General features: G+C 49.4%; 1 protein-coding gene across 12 annotated transcripts in view; it reads left to right on the forward strand.

Annotated features, from left to right (window-relative positions):
• Window positions 1-484: 484 nt before the first annotated feature.
• The window catches only part of QRICH1 (glutamine rich 1), a 44,939-nt gene continuing 29,576 nt past the window's right edge, over window positions 485-15,847 (forward strand). The window contains exons 1-4 of one of the 12 annotated variants that reach the window (XM_043519892.1): window positions 5,654-5,703; window positions 7,061-7,229; window positions 7,526-7,586; window positions 11,480-11,809. In XM_043519892.1, coding sequence (XP_043375827.1) covers window positions 11,501-11,809 — 309 coding nt within the window. In that variant the 5' untranslated portion in view covers window positions 5,654-5,703; window positions 7,061-7,229; window positions 7,526-7,586; window positions 11,480-11,500. Of the gene's footprint in view, window positions 614-726; window positions 895-5,525; window positions 5,704-6,341; window positions 6,768-6,799; window positions 7,230-7,525; window positions 7,619-11,479; window positions 11,810-15,847 lie in introns of those variants that run through there. The other 11 variants (XM_043519897.1, XM_038408951.2, XM_043519895.1 and 8 more) reach the window with 11 other exon arrangements.

Below are 15,847 nucleotides of genomic sequence, written 5' to 3' on the forward strand. Positions count from 1 at the left end.
GGCCAGAGATGATCCTCTTGGGACCCAGGGCCCGCCCACTGCTAAAGGATCCCCCTCCCAGCCTAAGGGGGGGGATCCACAGGACCTGGAAGCCAAGTGATTTCGGGGGACAACTAATCATATAACAGGAAGAGGAGTGTGGTCAGAGGGTCAGTCTTATTGGGCTCCGGGAAGTGGGCGGGCGTCAAAGGGTCAGTAACCTGCCTTGTCGGGTCAGAGGCAAGGAGCTCGGTCTGGTTAACTCCCCCAGGGGCCGGGCCGAGCCGAGCCGAGGGAGCCCAGCCTGTCCGCGCCGACTGGGGAACAAATCGTGGGCGAGGGGCAGCGAAGGGGTACCCGGGCCTGGCGGCGGATGCTAGAGGCCCCCGGCAGGATGCGAGGGCTACGCTGTGGCCGGGGAGGGGGAGTAGCGGGGGGCCGTGGCGGGGGGCTCGCCGGGCCGGGGCTGGCTGATGCTCCCCGCCCTGCTCTAGGGCTGCGGGGCGGGGCGGGGCGGGGCGGGGCGCGGCGCTCGCTGGGCCCGGCTGGGGATGCCGATACTCGCCGAGCCGTGCCAGTCTCAGCGCTACTATGTGACGGCGATGGCAGCCGCCCTGACCCCAGGCCCGGCGCGGTAACGGTGAACCGGGAGCGGGGGAGCGAGCGGGGCTCGGGGACGGGCCGGGCCCGGAGCGCCGCGGCGGGTCACCGCGGGGCCGGGCTGCTCCGGAGCGGGACTCACGGGGCGAGCCCCGGACAGCGCCGGGAGCTGAGCTCGCAGCCGGGCTCCGGGAGGACGCTGGGGGGCTTTAACCCGCCGCCCCCCGCGAGCCTGGCGGGCCCGGCTCGCCCCCTGCCCGGCGCGCTGTGCAAACGCGGGCCGCTCGGCGGAGCGGCTCCCGGGCCCCGCTTAAGGTGGGCTGGGCTGGGCTGGGCTGGGCTGGGTGGGGGGCGGCCTGACCCCCGGGCGGGGCCCGGGCCCGCCGCCAGCGCTGGCAGCCGCAGGCGGGTTTGGGCCCCGGGCGCTGGAGGGGGGCAGCTGCCGGGGGGGGCTGCGGTAGCGGCCCCCGCGAGCCCCACGGGCCACCTTAAGGGGCTGTGTTGGTGCTGCCGCGTGGGAGGCTTCGGCGAGCACATGGGGCTGTTCAAGTAGCCGGCCCGGCCCTGGGGAGGGGAGCCCGGCTCCAGGCTCGGCCCTTCCAAGGATCCCTGCCCCGGGTAACGGGGGTGGGGCGAGGGGCTGCAGGGAGCAGCCTGGGCCGCTGCTGGGGTGGGGGGACTCCCCTCTGGCGGCCTCCAGCAGCGCCGGCCCGAGCAGGATGGGCCTTAACAAGCAGCTCATCTCCTGCGGGGGCGGGTGTGGCCTGCCCAAGCCCCTGCCCGGCCCGGCCCTCACCCCTGGGGTCGCCCCCGCCGGCAGCCACAGCCAGCACCCGTGCGTGGGCCGGGGTCCGGCTCCTGGCAGGCTGGGCCCACAGCAGAGAGGGAGCAACCGCCTCCTTTCCCGAGCCCGGGAGAGATCCCTGGGGGAAGGAGCAGAGGGAAGAGGCCTGCCAGCCGCTGCTCTGGAGAAGTAGGATGGATGGCCCGGTGGTCCGGGCACTCGGCTGGGATTGACCTTTCAGTTCAATTCCCTGCTCTACCCAAGGCCTTACATGGCTGGGAAAGTGGCCTAGGCCCAGACCCTTGAGGCAGGGAGATATTTTTTGAAACCAATGGAAGGCTCTGGGCCTCAGTTCCTATCTGTCAGTGTGGGGATGATGCCTAGCCTGACCTCACACGGGGGCGTGAGGATCAGTGCGTTGGAGTTGGGAGGTGCCCAGGTGTCACAGCGATGAGGGCCATGGATGGACCTTCAGTAGCATCTGTACAGGTCCAGGGTGGGACAAGCTCCAAGGCTGCTGTGAGCACCTCACGGCCACGACATAGCGAACATCTTCCTGACCCCGGGCGAATGCACCTGGCGGAACCTGCAGGTGACTCCATGGGCTCTCACTACCCAGAACTATCTCTGGGGCCCAGCTGCTAACAATTAGCCCTCAGGGCTCCCCCCTCGGTCTGTGTGGGAGTGAAAGTGAGCCCACGGGGGTGGGGAGGGGAGGCTCAGCTCAGCTCAGCTCATTCTCCTCTGGTAGCCTGAGGGTCCTGGGAACTTTCACAAGTTCTGTACTTAGTAACTGACTGCTTGAAGATCCTCGCATGTAGACAGGGTAGATGCCATAGGCAGGGCCTGCTGTTCCATTTCCTTTGGCCAGCTACAAATCTGTCTCCGACTCTCAGCTAAACTGTGGCAATTACCTGTGTGGGGGGAGAGGTATAAGTTCTGTGCTCTGCCTTAGCAGGGGGACCGGTTGTACAGCCAAAACTAAGGCTGCTGTGTGTGCGCGCGCGCAACTCCCAGGCTGACAATGGGGCCAAAATGGCTCTGCTGGCCTCCAGCTCTTCTATAAGGAGATTTAATGGCTGTGGGCTGCCTCTGAGACTCCCTTAGGGTGTCTGCTCCTTGATAAGGAGATTCTGGATTTGCACAGTGCCCTGTACAACTCAGTTCTCCAACCCAAGGCAGAAGTACCCACAGCCAAATTCACTTTTCCTGGCCTGCTTTAGGCTACAATAGCTGTGGTAAGGTGTTAGCAGGTCAGCACCAATGGAAACTGCTGAACAGATGCTAAACAGTGGGCCAGTGTAATCCCTGGTGTAACTCCATTAAGTTAAAGGAGTTACTCAAGGGCTGAATTAGCCCTGTGTTTTTCTTAATCTCTGGGTTACCTAGTCTCACTTGTGAATTTAAAGACTAGCTTCTGTGTGGGATGTTGCCAGGTGTTTTAATGAAGCAATTAACCATTTGCTTTCCAACTCACCCAGCCTGGCTGCCTTGTAGCAGGGAGGGGAGTTAAGATATTTGGACCAATCAAATCCCTCTTTGTGATTGTCCTTCCACATTCTGTCCACACACACCCTATCTAACTAATTGCAGTGTGAATGGTAAGGCATTGTGGAGGGACCGTGCTGCCTTGCAGAGCCTAGGATACTGCTCCTAAAGCCAGGAAGCAAAGGGAGAGCATGCTAGCTGCAGGGCTGCAACAGGTGATGCATGAGAGGCGAGGGACAGTTTTCAGACAGCTGCATGTCATCTTCACAACTCTGGGCCCAGTAAAGATGATACCTGCTACGTGGAGCACCTCCTGGCTTAGCTTCTGTAGGGACAAGCCCTTCCCAAGCCCACTGCAGTGATTGGGGGGTGTGCTGGAAGTTGCTCCCTTTCTATAACACTAGAGTTTGCCCTGAGGGGGGAGAGCTCAGCTGTGAGAGGAGAGGGCAAGACAAAGTTGCTTCCCAACCACACAACGCTCTCCTCCAAAGCAGCATTCCAAAATGCTGTGAAGCAATGTTTGCTTTTGGGAAGGCCTGCAAGCTTCTCTGATGCATTCTCCTGCCCCAGGCTATTTGATTTGACCTGTCAGTGTTTTGTTTCTGTTATTGACAGTGATTGTGAAATCCATGTATCCTTCCACTGCTCAGCTGTGAATATTCTAGACAAAGCAGGTGTGGATGTTATCTCTAAGCCTTGCTAATATCATGGCTGCTTCAACTGGAAATAGTACTGTGGCTTCCAAAACACCCATTCCTCTTGTATATCTACAGCTCCTGATCTTATTCCCTTTGCCTGAGTGCAGCCAGAACTGCTCTTTCTCTCCTACCAATAGGACCCAGTATCTCCTGCCTCTGTTCTCTTCCATGGAGTTGTTTAGCCAGCTCCATACATAGTGGTCAGCACTCTTCCTTCTTCCTCTCTGAATTCCAGTCACAGTTACTCTCCTAATTGTCAAAACTCTCACTGGGCATTTTCTTTTATGGAAGTAAAAAGCTGCTGCCAGAGGATCTCTGTATTGCCCTTACTTGAGAGCTCATTCCTGGACTGGTTTCAGAGTAGCAGCCGTGTTAGTCTGTATTCGCAAAAAGAAAAGGAGTACTTGTGGCACCTTAGAGACGAACAAATTTATTAGAGCATAAGCTTTCGTGAGCTACGGCTCACTTCATCGGATGCATTCCTGGACTGCATCACATCGGGACCTGCTCCTGTTGCACAGTGACTGCCCCTTCCTTATTCTCTACCTTCTTTCCTGTTTGTAAAGATAGCAGGGAACATAAGAATGGCTATACTGGGTCAGACCAAAGGTCCATCTAGCCCAGTGTCCTGTCTTCTAACAGTGGTCAATGCCAGATACTCCAGAGGGAATGAACAGAACAGGTAATCATCAAGTGATCCATCCCGTCGCCCATTGCCAGACTCTCTCTCTCTCCTGGTTATAGAAATGTCTATCCTATCAACTAGCAGGAAATTCTCCACCCCTAGTGCTGACAACTGTATATTTTAATTGTTTTATATGAAATCAGTGTTGGTGATATATGTAGGATGAAATAGCCCTTTAGCTAGGTTTTCTACCTCCCCAACCAACTCTTTCTTCCCTGGATACATAAAGTTTCTGTCTTTTGCTGAAATTCTGTAACAAGAAATAGATACTGTTGTCAGATCAGTGAGGGCACAGGGGTTGGAGGCCTATTATTTGTTTTGAATTCTTCTTTCATCCTCCTACGGGCTTGACTTAGTCTTAAAAGGACAGGATGTCGCTTGACTTTATGGGGAAAAAAAGTCAACTTTCAGCCTGCATTTCTCACATATCTGTCTTGTCTACCATGAAGGGTGTGGGGAGAAGGTGTTAAATCAGACATGTAGGGCTGGAAGGGGCCTCAGAAGGTCATCTACGCCATTCTGCTGCCCCCAGGGCTGGCATGCAGAACTAAACATTTAGTTACTACTGAGCATCCCATGGACATTGGGACCAACGTGTAAAGTAGAGGCTAGTCTCAAAGGTACCTAGGCAGTGATATCAATAGCAAGAAAGGTTTCAGAGTAGCAGCCGTGTTAGTCTGTATTCGCAAAAAGAAAAGGAGGACTTGTGGTACCTTAGAGACTAACAAACAAATTTATTAGAGCATAAGCTTTCGTGAGCTACAGCTCACTTCATTGGATGCATTTCAATAGCAAGAAACTAAACCACAGGCCGGCTCTCTTTTGTGTAAGGAATGACATTCTCTTCTGCACCTGGCTTTCAGCGGCCCAGCCGGACGTTTGGGTTCTCCCATTGCAAAGCACTACGTGAACGTTGGGTTAAAAGCGTTCCCGGGAAGCGGAGCCTGGGGCTGGTGTGGGACGGGCTGAGGCTGTTGGCCTTGGCTCGGGGCCCAGCCTTCCCCCTGACAGGGGCCGGCGCTTTCTCCAGAGCAGGGTGGTTGATGACCTGGCTGTGAGGGGGAGGGGCTGGGGCAGGGCGCTGTGCAGCGCCGTGCACCTGGCCGGGCCTGGCCCAAGGCTTGCAAGGGGCCCCCAGCCCCAGTGCGGTGAGTGGGGCGGGGCTCTGGAATCTGCCCCACGCTGGGCCGGGCTAAGGTGCCCCCGGGCGCGAGCAGCGGGCAGGGCGGAGCCTAGCGCTCCCAGCCCCGGCTGCCAAGAGCCCAGCCCGGGCGCACGGCCCCTTTAAGGCGCAGGGCGGCTCCGGGCGCGGAGCTCTCGCGGGGCTTGGGGGCCGCGCTCTCGCGAGGCCGGTGCTGAGCGCTGATTGGCTGCGGGGGGTTGAATGTAAGATGGCGCCCAGGGAGCTGTGAGGGGAAAAGAGTCGGGCCGAGGCGGTGGCGGAGCGAGGCGGCGGCGGCGGGGCCAGGGTGAGGCGGGGCCGGGCTGGGCCGAGCTGCGGCGGAGGGGGGGTTTGCCGGGCCGGGGGACGCGGGCTGTGGCGGCTGGGCCGGGCGCGGCCTCCCCTCACGCGGGGGGAGGCGGCTGCGGCGGCGGTTCCGGGGGCGGCGCGGCCCCGACGCGGAGGCGCGAGCCCGTTTGTTGTGTGGCGCTGCCGGGAGCGCGCAGCGACCCGAGACAGCCTGTGTCCGCGCGAGGCCCGTGGGCCTCCCGTGAGAGGAGGAGCGCGTCCCCGCGCGCGTCCCCGCCCCACCCCTCCCCCAGCCGCGGGGCGGCCCCTTCCCGCGCCGCTGTTGCTCCCGGCCACGCGCACGGGGCCGCTCGCTCCCGGCGGCGGGGGCGCGCTCGTCTCCCTGGGGCCTGGCTCCCCCCGGCCCGGGCATGCGGGGGGGCGGGCCCGTCCCGTCCCGTCCCGGGGGGGCGGGGTGTTGCTGCGCCGAGCACGGCGCCGGCGGGGCTGGGGGCGAGAGCGGCTGGGGCCTGCTGCCGCCGCGGCTTGTGGGGCCCCGCTGCGCCGGAACCCACCCGCCAGGCGCCCGCCCCGGGCCGCTCCGAGCGCAGTCCTGGAAAGAAGCCTGGCGAGCTGCAGCCGGGCCCGCCCTCGGGGTCTGGTGCCGGGGGTCAGCAGTGGGTCAGAGTGCCTGTCATTTCTCACAACGCATCCCCGTTGTCAGTCGGTCTCTGGCTGACATGGAGACTACTTTGGCCTGCAAGCTGTGTATCGACACCATGACCTGCTACAGTGCAACTGGGCCAACTCCTGCTTTTAAGAAACTTCAAGAGGAGATGTACAGTAGATCTTCAGACCAGGCCTGGTATATTCAGAGCCTTGTAAAGATCCAAGTGCTAAGGCTCCTGAGTGCAGAAATCTCTATTTTAGAGACAAAGCAAGGGTCACAGTTGCTTAAAAGTTGCTTATATGCAGTGAAAACTGTTCATGAGATCAACCTTACTAAGCAATCTTCTCTCCTAGGGGACCCCTGCAAATTAATTGAGTACAATCTTGCTCCTTATTTATTGGAAAACATCTCCAGTAAGCATCTGATGAGGCAGTCTCTTGAGTGGTCTCTTAAAAAAGTTTTGCTGTTTTGCACAGAACCTTAATATATTTTGTAAAGTGGATGAGTGGTTCAGTAAAGTACTAATTAAGTCTGTTTACAGTTGTGTTAGCTGCAGCAAGAGAAGTAGATATTTCATATAACTAAATTAAGAAGGTTTAAAAAAATCTTGAGGTGTAACCCACCATTTAACAGATGCGTATGGAGTTTAGCCTTCTCTTCATTTAACAAAGTGACTTCTTTTTTTTAAAAGTTTTTATCTTCTCAGAGAGCCTTTATTGGACTACTAGTCCCTAGCTCTGCCTAGTTACTCTGTTCTACCTTGAACGCTTGTGAGGAGAAAGGAGCAAGAAAAGGCCTCTGGACCTTATGGCAGTATTTTTTTCCCCACTGCCTTGTTCTAAGTTTCAGTAACTCCAGTGTCCATTAAAAGTTATGTAAGTTCCAGCACAGTTCTCTATCTTAGAGAAGAACATTCTGCACTATGCAAAAGATGTACATGGAGAGCTGTTTGTCTTAATACATGTTCTTAAGATCTGGAAGTAAAACAAACTGGTTAGGAATTGGGCATGTCTTGTAATAATTAGTTAGGAATTATCTATTAAGGGTGTAGCATTATTATGATATTCATTTTGTGTTTATTTCATTGTCTTTTTAAAATACAATTTAACTAAAAAAAAACAAAAACAAACAACTGGGGATAGAAAGGGCTTCTTTGTTCTGTCTTCTCCAGAATGTTACAAGTCTAAGAGCTCAGGACAAGTGCAGCAGAAATACCTGCAACATGGTGACTGGTGAGTCCAGATAGTCCACCTGCTGCAAATCTGTGTGTACATTTTCAGTATCTTTAGTCTCTAAGTTTTATGAACTAACCACTTATGCTCACGAACTTGGACTATTTTCCGAATCCTATTTAGTGGAAAATGCAATTAAGCTGAAAAGGGAGGAATTGTATCCATTATCCAAGCAGTAACCTTTGCTGAACAGTTTAAAAATGCATTCTGCCAAGTTTTAGTAGTGATGAGTATTCACTTCATTTTTAAATGGACTGTACATAATGGATAAACTGAGTGCATAAACTTATCCATCCTGATATTTTAATAGCTAATGGTAAAGATGTTGCCTTCCTGCCAGTATAAATTTGCGTACATTCTAGTATAAAACGTTTTTTGCTGTTGAATGCAATACTAACTTTCCATAAAGAGAATTATAATAAATGTGTGCTTGGAAACCTGTAGAAGTTTTTATTTTAAAAAATAAAAATCTATTTGTTAATGCTGAGTAGTAAACATGCCTGAGGGGAGGTGGTATGTTAGGTGGTCAAAGGGAGAGGCTTAGTTTTTTGTGATTTATTTTTTAAACTTCTGCTCATTACAATGGAAAAAGAAGGCTTCAAAACATGTTATCTTCCTGAATCTACAGCCAGCACTAATAACTCTGCTGTTGCTCATACTTTTGCCAAGGGGCAGAAGAGTGAAACTAACAAGATCCTGATCAGTTTTGCTGCAGTTCCATATTCCTGTAGGTAGCCTTCAAATTGACAAGAATTTGGTTAGGGCAGTTTAGCTCAGCTGCTGCTTAGAAAAACTGAGACTTGTTTTTAAATTCTCAATATAAATAAAAAGGGAGACTATAGGAATGGAGCACTAGAGATTCCAGTCTGTCTCTTTCCCAATCTCTCAGAATGTTGGGAGAGGTAGAATAGCAGAGACTCCCCAGCGCTTTGGTGCAAGGACCATCTTTGTTCTGTTTGTACATAAGGGGGTCCTGGTCCATGACTAATGCTCCTATGCACTCTGGATAATGTGTATATTAGATAATACTCTGAAGGTGCTTAGATACCACAGTGATAAATGCAATGTAAGAACTTGGTAGAACAGCTGTCAGGCTCTGGGATTGGGAGGGAGAGAAAAAGGAAAGCTTCCTTCCAGCAGACTGTAGGGGAAGTAAGAGTGGGCTTCTGATTTTAGGTGACTGCTAGTCTGAATCTAATTGAGAGATTGAACACCTGAATGAGGTCAAGAGACAGTAAGAAACCCAGCACTTGTTCTACTTCCCAGCTATTGGAAGTAGTGGATGGAACCTTGGTTCTCAAGCCCCTAGACCTCAGTGGTGGTGGGTGTCTCCTACTAGACACAGGCAGATAAAAACTGAGATCTAGATTTCTAGGTTGTGCATTATTTTTTTTTTAAGCTCTGCCACAGAGCAGTCAGCTGTATATGTGAAAACAGCTTCCAGCACAAGGATCAAGATTTTCACAAGTAATTAGAGATTTTTTTGTGAGGGTCAGTTTTTGGGTGCCAACATTGAGGCATTTTAGAGGAGTTTTTCTCAAAAATGCTGAGCACCTGCCTTCTGAAAGTCAGTCCCATTGAATGCATCTCAAATTGGGCACCCAAAGTCACTATTTATATCTGAAAGTCTTAGTCAAGGTACTCAGGCCAAATCTCTGCAAACTTCAGTAGGCTTAAATTCCAGCCAAACACACACACACACACACATGGAAAACTTAACAGTTCTCTACTTCAAAGTATCATACTGGGTTTCTGTTTTCTTTCAGTGAAGTTTAATGCTAATTTCAGAATTTGTTGATGAAGGCTTGGTGGTCTACTGCAGCACTGAAAACATTAGCAAGGCCAGGGTTTCTGTTGGTTTCAGCATAGGTATAGATAGTGTCAAACTTTTTCTTCCTGAGAGAAGGTAAACCGTTGATGTTTGGACTGTGTTCTTGGTGGCTTCTGGGGAAACTTGTCACTAAGTCAGCAGTGACATGAATAGCTTCATTAGTTGTGTGTCCCGTGAAGAGCTGCTTAGAAAGCTTGTCAAAGTGTAACTTCAGTGAAAGACTATTTTTTTCTGACTATCAGATAGTTGTATGGAAGCTTCTGCATGCTGTGTTATAAAATATTGTGGCTAAGGTATGGTGGCAAATGCAGCTATTTTGTATTAACACCCTTATCTTAAATAAGTGAACAATGTAAGTTTGTACTTTTTTTTTTTTTTTTTGTGTAAGCATAAGTATAGTTCACTATAAATGCTTAGATTTTTCCACAGGAACCCATTGCAGAAACTTGTCACTTATTTTTAAGGTCCCATAAGTTCTGTTCTGCAAGAATTGCCTCACACATTCTCTGCCTTTGGGATCCATACCTCTTTGATCCATGTGCTAGTAGTGACTTGTGTCCATGACCCTTCCTGCATGAAGTGTCATGGGTGTGGTGCTGCCTGACCAGGTCGGAGTGGGATTCAGACCAACAATGAAGTGATTTAGGGTCTGATTCAGCTCCCATTGCTAGATCTCTGTTGCACTTAATGTTGACAGCCTATTACTAAACCTCCTTTTGTTTGCACACTGCTTTAGAAATAACACTTTGGGCCACCTTGTTGAACGAATATAGTCAGTCTCTTGTGACCAAATCAGTGCTGAAATGTTGTACAGCTTTTTTTCTTATCTATTTTTTCTGTAGTCCCAATCACCATAGTGTGTGTGTGTGTGTGTATGTGTATGTATGTATATATAGTGTTATCTGTATGTGTCCCTTTCTCTTCTGTATACGTAATTAGGCCCAGTCACCCAAAGTTCCCTATCCTGGTAATTGTGGCTGCAACCCCAAATCTCCACACAGCATTTCATGACCACATCAGTAGCAGTAAGGTTACCATCTAAATGTGTTTACCCTTCACCACGAGTTATTACTGCTATAGAAACAAGAATACACTCACAGAAAAGGTGATAGTGAAATAGAAATAGATAGATCAGCAATTCAAACAGTACCTGTGAGATAATACCCCAGATGTTAATTTTGTTCTTGGGTGATTCCTCATTTGTTTTTTTTTTCTCTTTGCTCTTACTTTCTCCCTGGTCTTGTTGGTTTCTTTTGCTCTGTTTCCCTTTCTTCACCTTGCATGTATGTCCTTCCTACTATACCGTGCTTCATGTTGATTTTTTCCTCCTCATATTTGGTAATAGGAGTGTGAGGCCTGCTGTTGCCCACTTTTTCAAGATCTCGCTGCTTCTTTCCAGGTGCAGCAGTCCCATTTAATGGAATCTTTGGATTCCAGCGTTCGGTCCCCTGTCCTTTTAAAGAAGTCTGAAAATTCTGCTCAGCAAAGTGAGAGAGAATAATCCCAGTGTAAATGTAGAGATACTATCACTTCCTACTTCCTTATCTCCTCCTTCCCATTAGTTACCACAGAGTCTTGTTTTGTTGCCTAATGGGTTATGATACTTGGTTCTGTCACCTCTGTAGCTATAAACCAGTCCCATAGGCAATGGTGTCTCAAATGTTCTTGATACTATATATAGTATTCCATGTTGTAAATGAACACACAGAATTCAATAAGGGTTAATTTAACCTATTCAGGACTGCTCTGGCCTGAGACTGAGTGCATTACTATAAGTCATCAGCAGGAGACAACGCTCTGGAGAGAGCTCTTTATACAGGGCAAGTAAGCCTGAAGGGTAGCAGTGTGCAGTTGTGACTCTTAACAAGGGATTAATTAAAGAAATGCTTGCTGCATAAAATGGCATGTAAAACTACAGCATTTGTCTTAAGGCTTCCGGGTGTCTGTGTTTGTCATGCAGAAATCCAGTGTGTGTGAGATATTAGCCACTGGCTTCATGTGTACCCTTGTACAATATGACTATGAAAGTTGTGAAACAAGAGTCTTAACTTTCTCCTTTAAGGAATCCTAAGGACCTTGCAATATGAATAATTCTCTGGAGAACACCATTTCCTTTGAAGAATACATCCGTGTGAAAGCACGAACAATCCCTCAGCACAGGATGAAGGAGTTTCTTGACTCTCTTGCTTCCAAGGGGCCTGAAGCTCTCCAGGAGTTCCAGCAGACAGCCACCACCACCATGGTATATCAACAAGGTGGAAACTGCATTTACACGGACAGCACAGAGGTGGCCGGATCTTTGCTTGAGCTTGCGTGTCCCGTTACAACCAGTGTCCAGCAACAAACGCAGCAAGAGCAACAGATACAGGTTCAGCAGCCACAGCAGGTCCAGGTAAACATCTGAATTATCATTTTGAATTTATGCATTAACTTGTAAGTCAGAGGTATAGGTGTCTATATTTGGGATGTGCAACATGCAGGTCAGAATGTAAAAAGTAGGAAAACTTTATAAACACTAGTCTGTGGAAAACTTTATAAACACTAGTCTGTGGACGCCTAGCTCTCCATGTATCAGAATTATTTATTTTTCATATGAGAAATTTGGTAGATAATGTCTCATGGCATTACTTCTGCAGAGTCCCACTATTGGAGGAGTTCCATTCCTAGCAATGAGGTGATGTAAACTTTCTGAGAAATAGTTAAAAGAAAAGGAGTACCCATGGCACCTTAGAGACTCATAAATATTTCTAATAAATTTGTTAGAAATAGTTGGCAGTTTTGGTGTGTGCGCATCTCCCTCAAACCCTAATTTCATAGGAAGTGGCTGTAAATACCCCATCCCCTCTAGTGGCCTATTAATTCCTCTTTGCTTGCTGGAATAGTTATGGAAACAACCTCTCATTTTTCTGTTCTTTTCATAGAATATTTCAGATAGGCGTAGGATAGACCTGATAATTTTGGCTTAATTGTTGTAGTTCTTGGGCTGTTTTGAAGTTTTGCTGGTTTTAGGTTACTTTGTGCTTTGCCCAAGCTGCTAAGATCCATCTAAGAAAAGTGAGAGGCATTCTCCTTGCCCTGCTATTTTCTTTGTTTCTTATGGACCTGAAAAGTGCTTTTTGTGCCTTGGGTATGGCCACTCAAACCCAGGTTGAGATGTCTGCAAGGACTTCTGAAAGCCTGAGGAGAACTCTGACACTTTCCTGGGGTATCCAGGATTGTGAGGCACCTCGCTAGCCCCTGCCCTTAGCATGAGGAAGCCTTGTCTGTGCCTGCTAAGGGTCAGTTCCCCAACAAGCACTCCCCTCCAGACCTACTTAGCCTCTATTCCCTCTGCTAGGTTAGCAACAGGCACACTCCAACCTTTGAGCCTTCCAAGCCTCCCTCTGGGGTGACAAACCCCTGATGCATCAGTCACTCAGTGAATTCACAGACCCACTGCTCTCAAAGAAACAGTAGACACCAGCTTACCAGTTTCATTGTTCTGTTCAACACACAGCACTCAGATCTCTTTATAGTGAAAAGAAGTGAAAATTTTGTTTAATGAAGTATAGAGATTAAGAAGTAGTAAGTCCGAGTATTGTAAACAAATGGTTATATGTACAATAAAATCATGATGCCATCTCAAGCCTAGATTTAGTTAACAAGATATACAAAAAGAAAAGGAGTACTGGTGGCACCTTAGAGACATAACAAATTTATTAGAGCATAAGCTTTCGTGAGCTACAGCTCACTTCATCGGATGCAACACGGCTGCTACTCTGAAACCAGTTAACAAGATATACTGTCTTGTCTAATGAATTGGCGTACCTAGTCTTTGCAGAGTTTTCTAGCCAGGTTGATTTTGACCCTCCTTTCATAGAATAGAACATGCTGACAGTTCATCTCTCCTCAGTGAAGGATGAAGGGTGCCTTTTTGTATCCAAAGGTATACCCCCAACAATCTATTGTCTTTACTTGTGAACAGGATTCTTCCCCCCCCCCCCCCCCCCCTCCCCCCCCCCCCCCCCCCCCCCCCCCCCCCCCCCCCCCCCCCCCCCCCCCCCCCCCCCCCCCCCCCCCCCCCCCCCCCCCCCCCCCCCCCATGCTAGTATTTTTTCCTGCGTGCTGCTTTCTAGTTGATTTTACAATATCTGTTAATATTCAGCTCAGACTATAGATTGGCTGGTCATATGCATATTGTCTGGTAGTCTGAGAGATGCGCATCTCCTCTTCCCTCCTGCCTGACAGGAGAAAATTTATCATCATTTGGTGACTTGCCTTAACTTGCATATCTTAAGAACATAATTTTCAGCACAGAAACAACTTTTTGAATATTACCTGTATATACATTTCACAATGACTATTGATTCTCGGTAGAGACTTTACATTCCACCCTCTGGTGAATTATTATGCCTATAAGTGACCCAGAGGATCCCTGTAAAACCCAATGCCTCCCCTGGGTACCCTCTGTCAGTTGGCATCAAGAGGTCCCTGGGTCACAAGGACTATGCTGTGGACTCCGTCCCTGCAAACAGTTGATAGCCTGTGAGTTTAGGAGACTTTCCTAAAATGGACCCCCTGGACACAAGTGGCATGGCCCCTGTGCCTCCCTTAGTGCAAAAACTCAACGCAAATCCCAGGCTAAAAGGGGCCATTCTCTTGTAAAGATATCCTGTAGGGAACCTTTGAACTGTTTACAGGATGTTTCCAGGGCCTGAAGTTGGGGTCAAGGAAAACCCCTCTTGTGTCTTTTGGAAACCACTGATTCAGTGTGGAAGGAAGGAGGCGCTCTAGCAAGGATCCTGTTGTTGACTCTAACCAGACACCATGGAAATGGCTTTCCAAGATCTTGATGGTCACAAGAAGGGTAGGATTGTCTTATGAATGGTCCAACTGACCCAGATACATACGGAAGGGCGACCACTGGTTCACTGTGGCCAAAGCACCAGTAGTCAACACTCTATGAAGGCTCTGGTGGAGGGAATGTCAACATTTGAAACCATCAGTGCTAAGCCTACTAATTCTATGTGGAGTCATTCTTGGCTCCTTTGTACCTCCTCCTCAGATGTTGTCTTAACCACTTTCTTCTGTGCTCTGAGTGACACCAGGGCCTTTCAGAACACAGTGGGCCAAACAGCATAGCTCTGGGGATTCCTTTGGCAGCTTTACCCAGAAAGTCCGATGCTGACATCTTGGAACTCCAGGAGAAAGTAGCCCTCCTATCAACAAAGATCTTCTGGAACCATAACCTTTCTACTTCCTTGATTTCTAGGGAGCTGCATTCTTTTTATTGGATCCTAACGGAAGGATTTGAATTATCCTTCCAGCATCCTCCCTCAGGATCACTTCTGGTTTTGGCTACAAGCTGAGTAGTGGTATTTACTTCTGGGGAAAGGAGCCACCCAAAAGGACTATGTCAGAACAGCTTATTCCTCTACAACAGTGACATTTGAGTCTCCAACTGCTATCTTAACTGTTATGGCCCAGTATAGCTTTTTATAGTCTAGGATAACTATATATGGGCCCAGCTCATACCAAGGGCGAAAATCAGGAGGGCACTGAAATTCTTAAGACAATTCTGAGACATTTAAGCATTTTCTAAGGTGATCTTACACATCCCAAGACAGCTGCCAGGTCACCTACCGTGGCTGTGATTCTCATCCTCTTGGCAGAAAAGTTCAGCTCTTTCCATAGTTTGAACCTAAAATAATGGATTTTTCCCTCTTAAACTGACTTCAAAATCTAAGACAGATGAGGTTTTTGAGAAATAACGGCCACAAGATTCATGGCCAGTTTGCTTGGATTGGGTCAAGTATCTCCACAGTCATCTTTAAACTGCTTTGGTTCGCTTACCAGAGCGTTTTGTCCCCATCAGAGCAGACAAAGGTCTTCATCCTATGCTGTCTCAGCAGCAGGTGGGCTGTGTCGAAGCAGCAGGTGTGTGTGTGGGGAGGGAACCAGAATCCATGGTAAGATTCAGTTTCTTATCGTTTACTCTTCTATCCCTCCCTTTTAAGAACCATTAGAGCCAGACTCTTCATGGATGATGAGCTACTGCTCTTCATCCTGCTGGGACCTGGGGATCCTGGAATGCTCTTTGGTTACAAGTTTCTTCAAAGCTCAAATCCCCTTCCCTTTCAGAAGAAACTGCTCCTGACTCTGTTGAAAATGAGTCATAGAAACTGACAGTCTCCCCAGAGGAAAGGCTTTGTTCCTCATGTTTCCTGATCCCCAAAATAAAGGGTGGCTGGTGCCCTGTACAAGACCTCAGCAAGTTGATCAAGTATCTAATGAAGATCAAATTCTGCATGATTTCTTTAAGGAACATAGTTCCTGCACACATCCGTTGGTCTGGGGCCCTTTTACTTTGAAATATCTGCCTCCACTTCTTGAAAAGGCACAGGCAGTATCTCTGGTTCATGGTGGACAGTACAAGGTGCTTCCCTTTGGA

The sequence above is a fragment of the Dermochelys coriacea genome, chromosome 7 (assembly GCF_009764565.3).
Source record: "Dermochelys coriacea isolate rDerCor1 chromosome 7, rDerCor1.pri.v4, whole genome shotgun sequence".
In the NCBI taxonomy this organism is placed as follows: Eukaryota; Metazoa; Chordata; order Testudines; family Dermochelyidae; genus Dermochelys; species Dermochelys coriacea.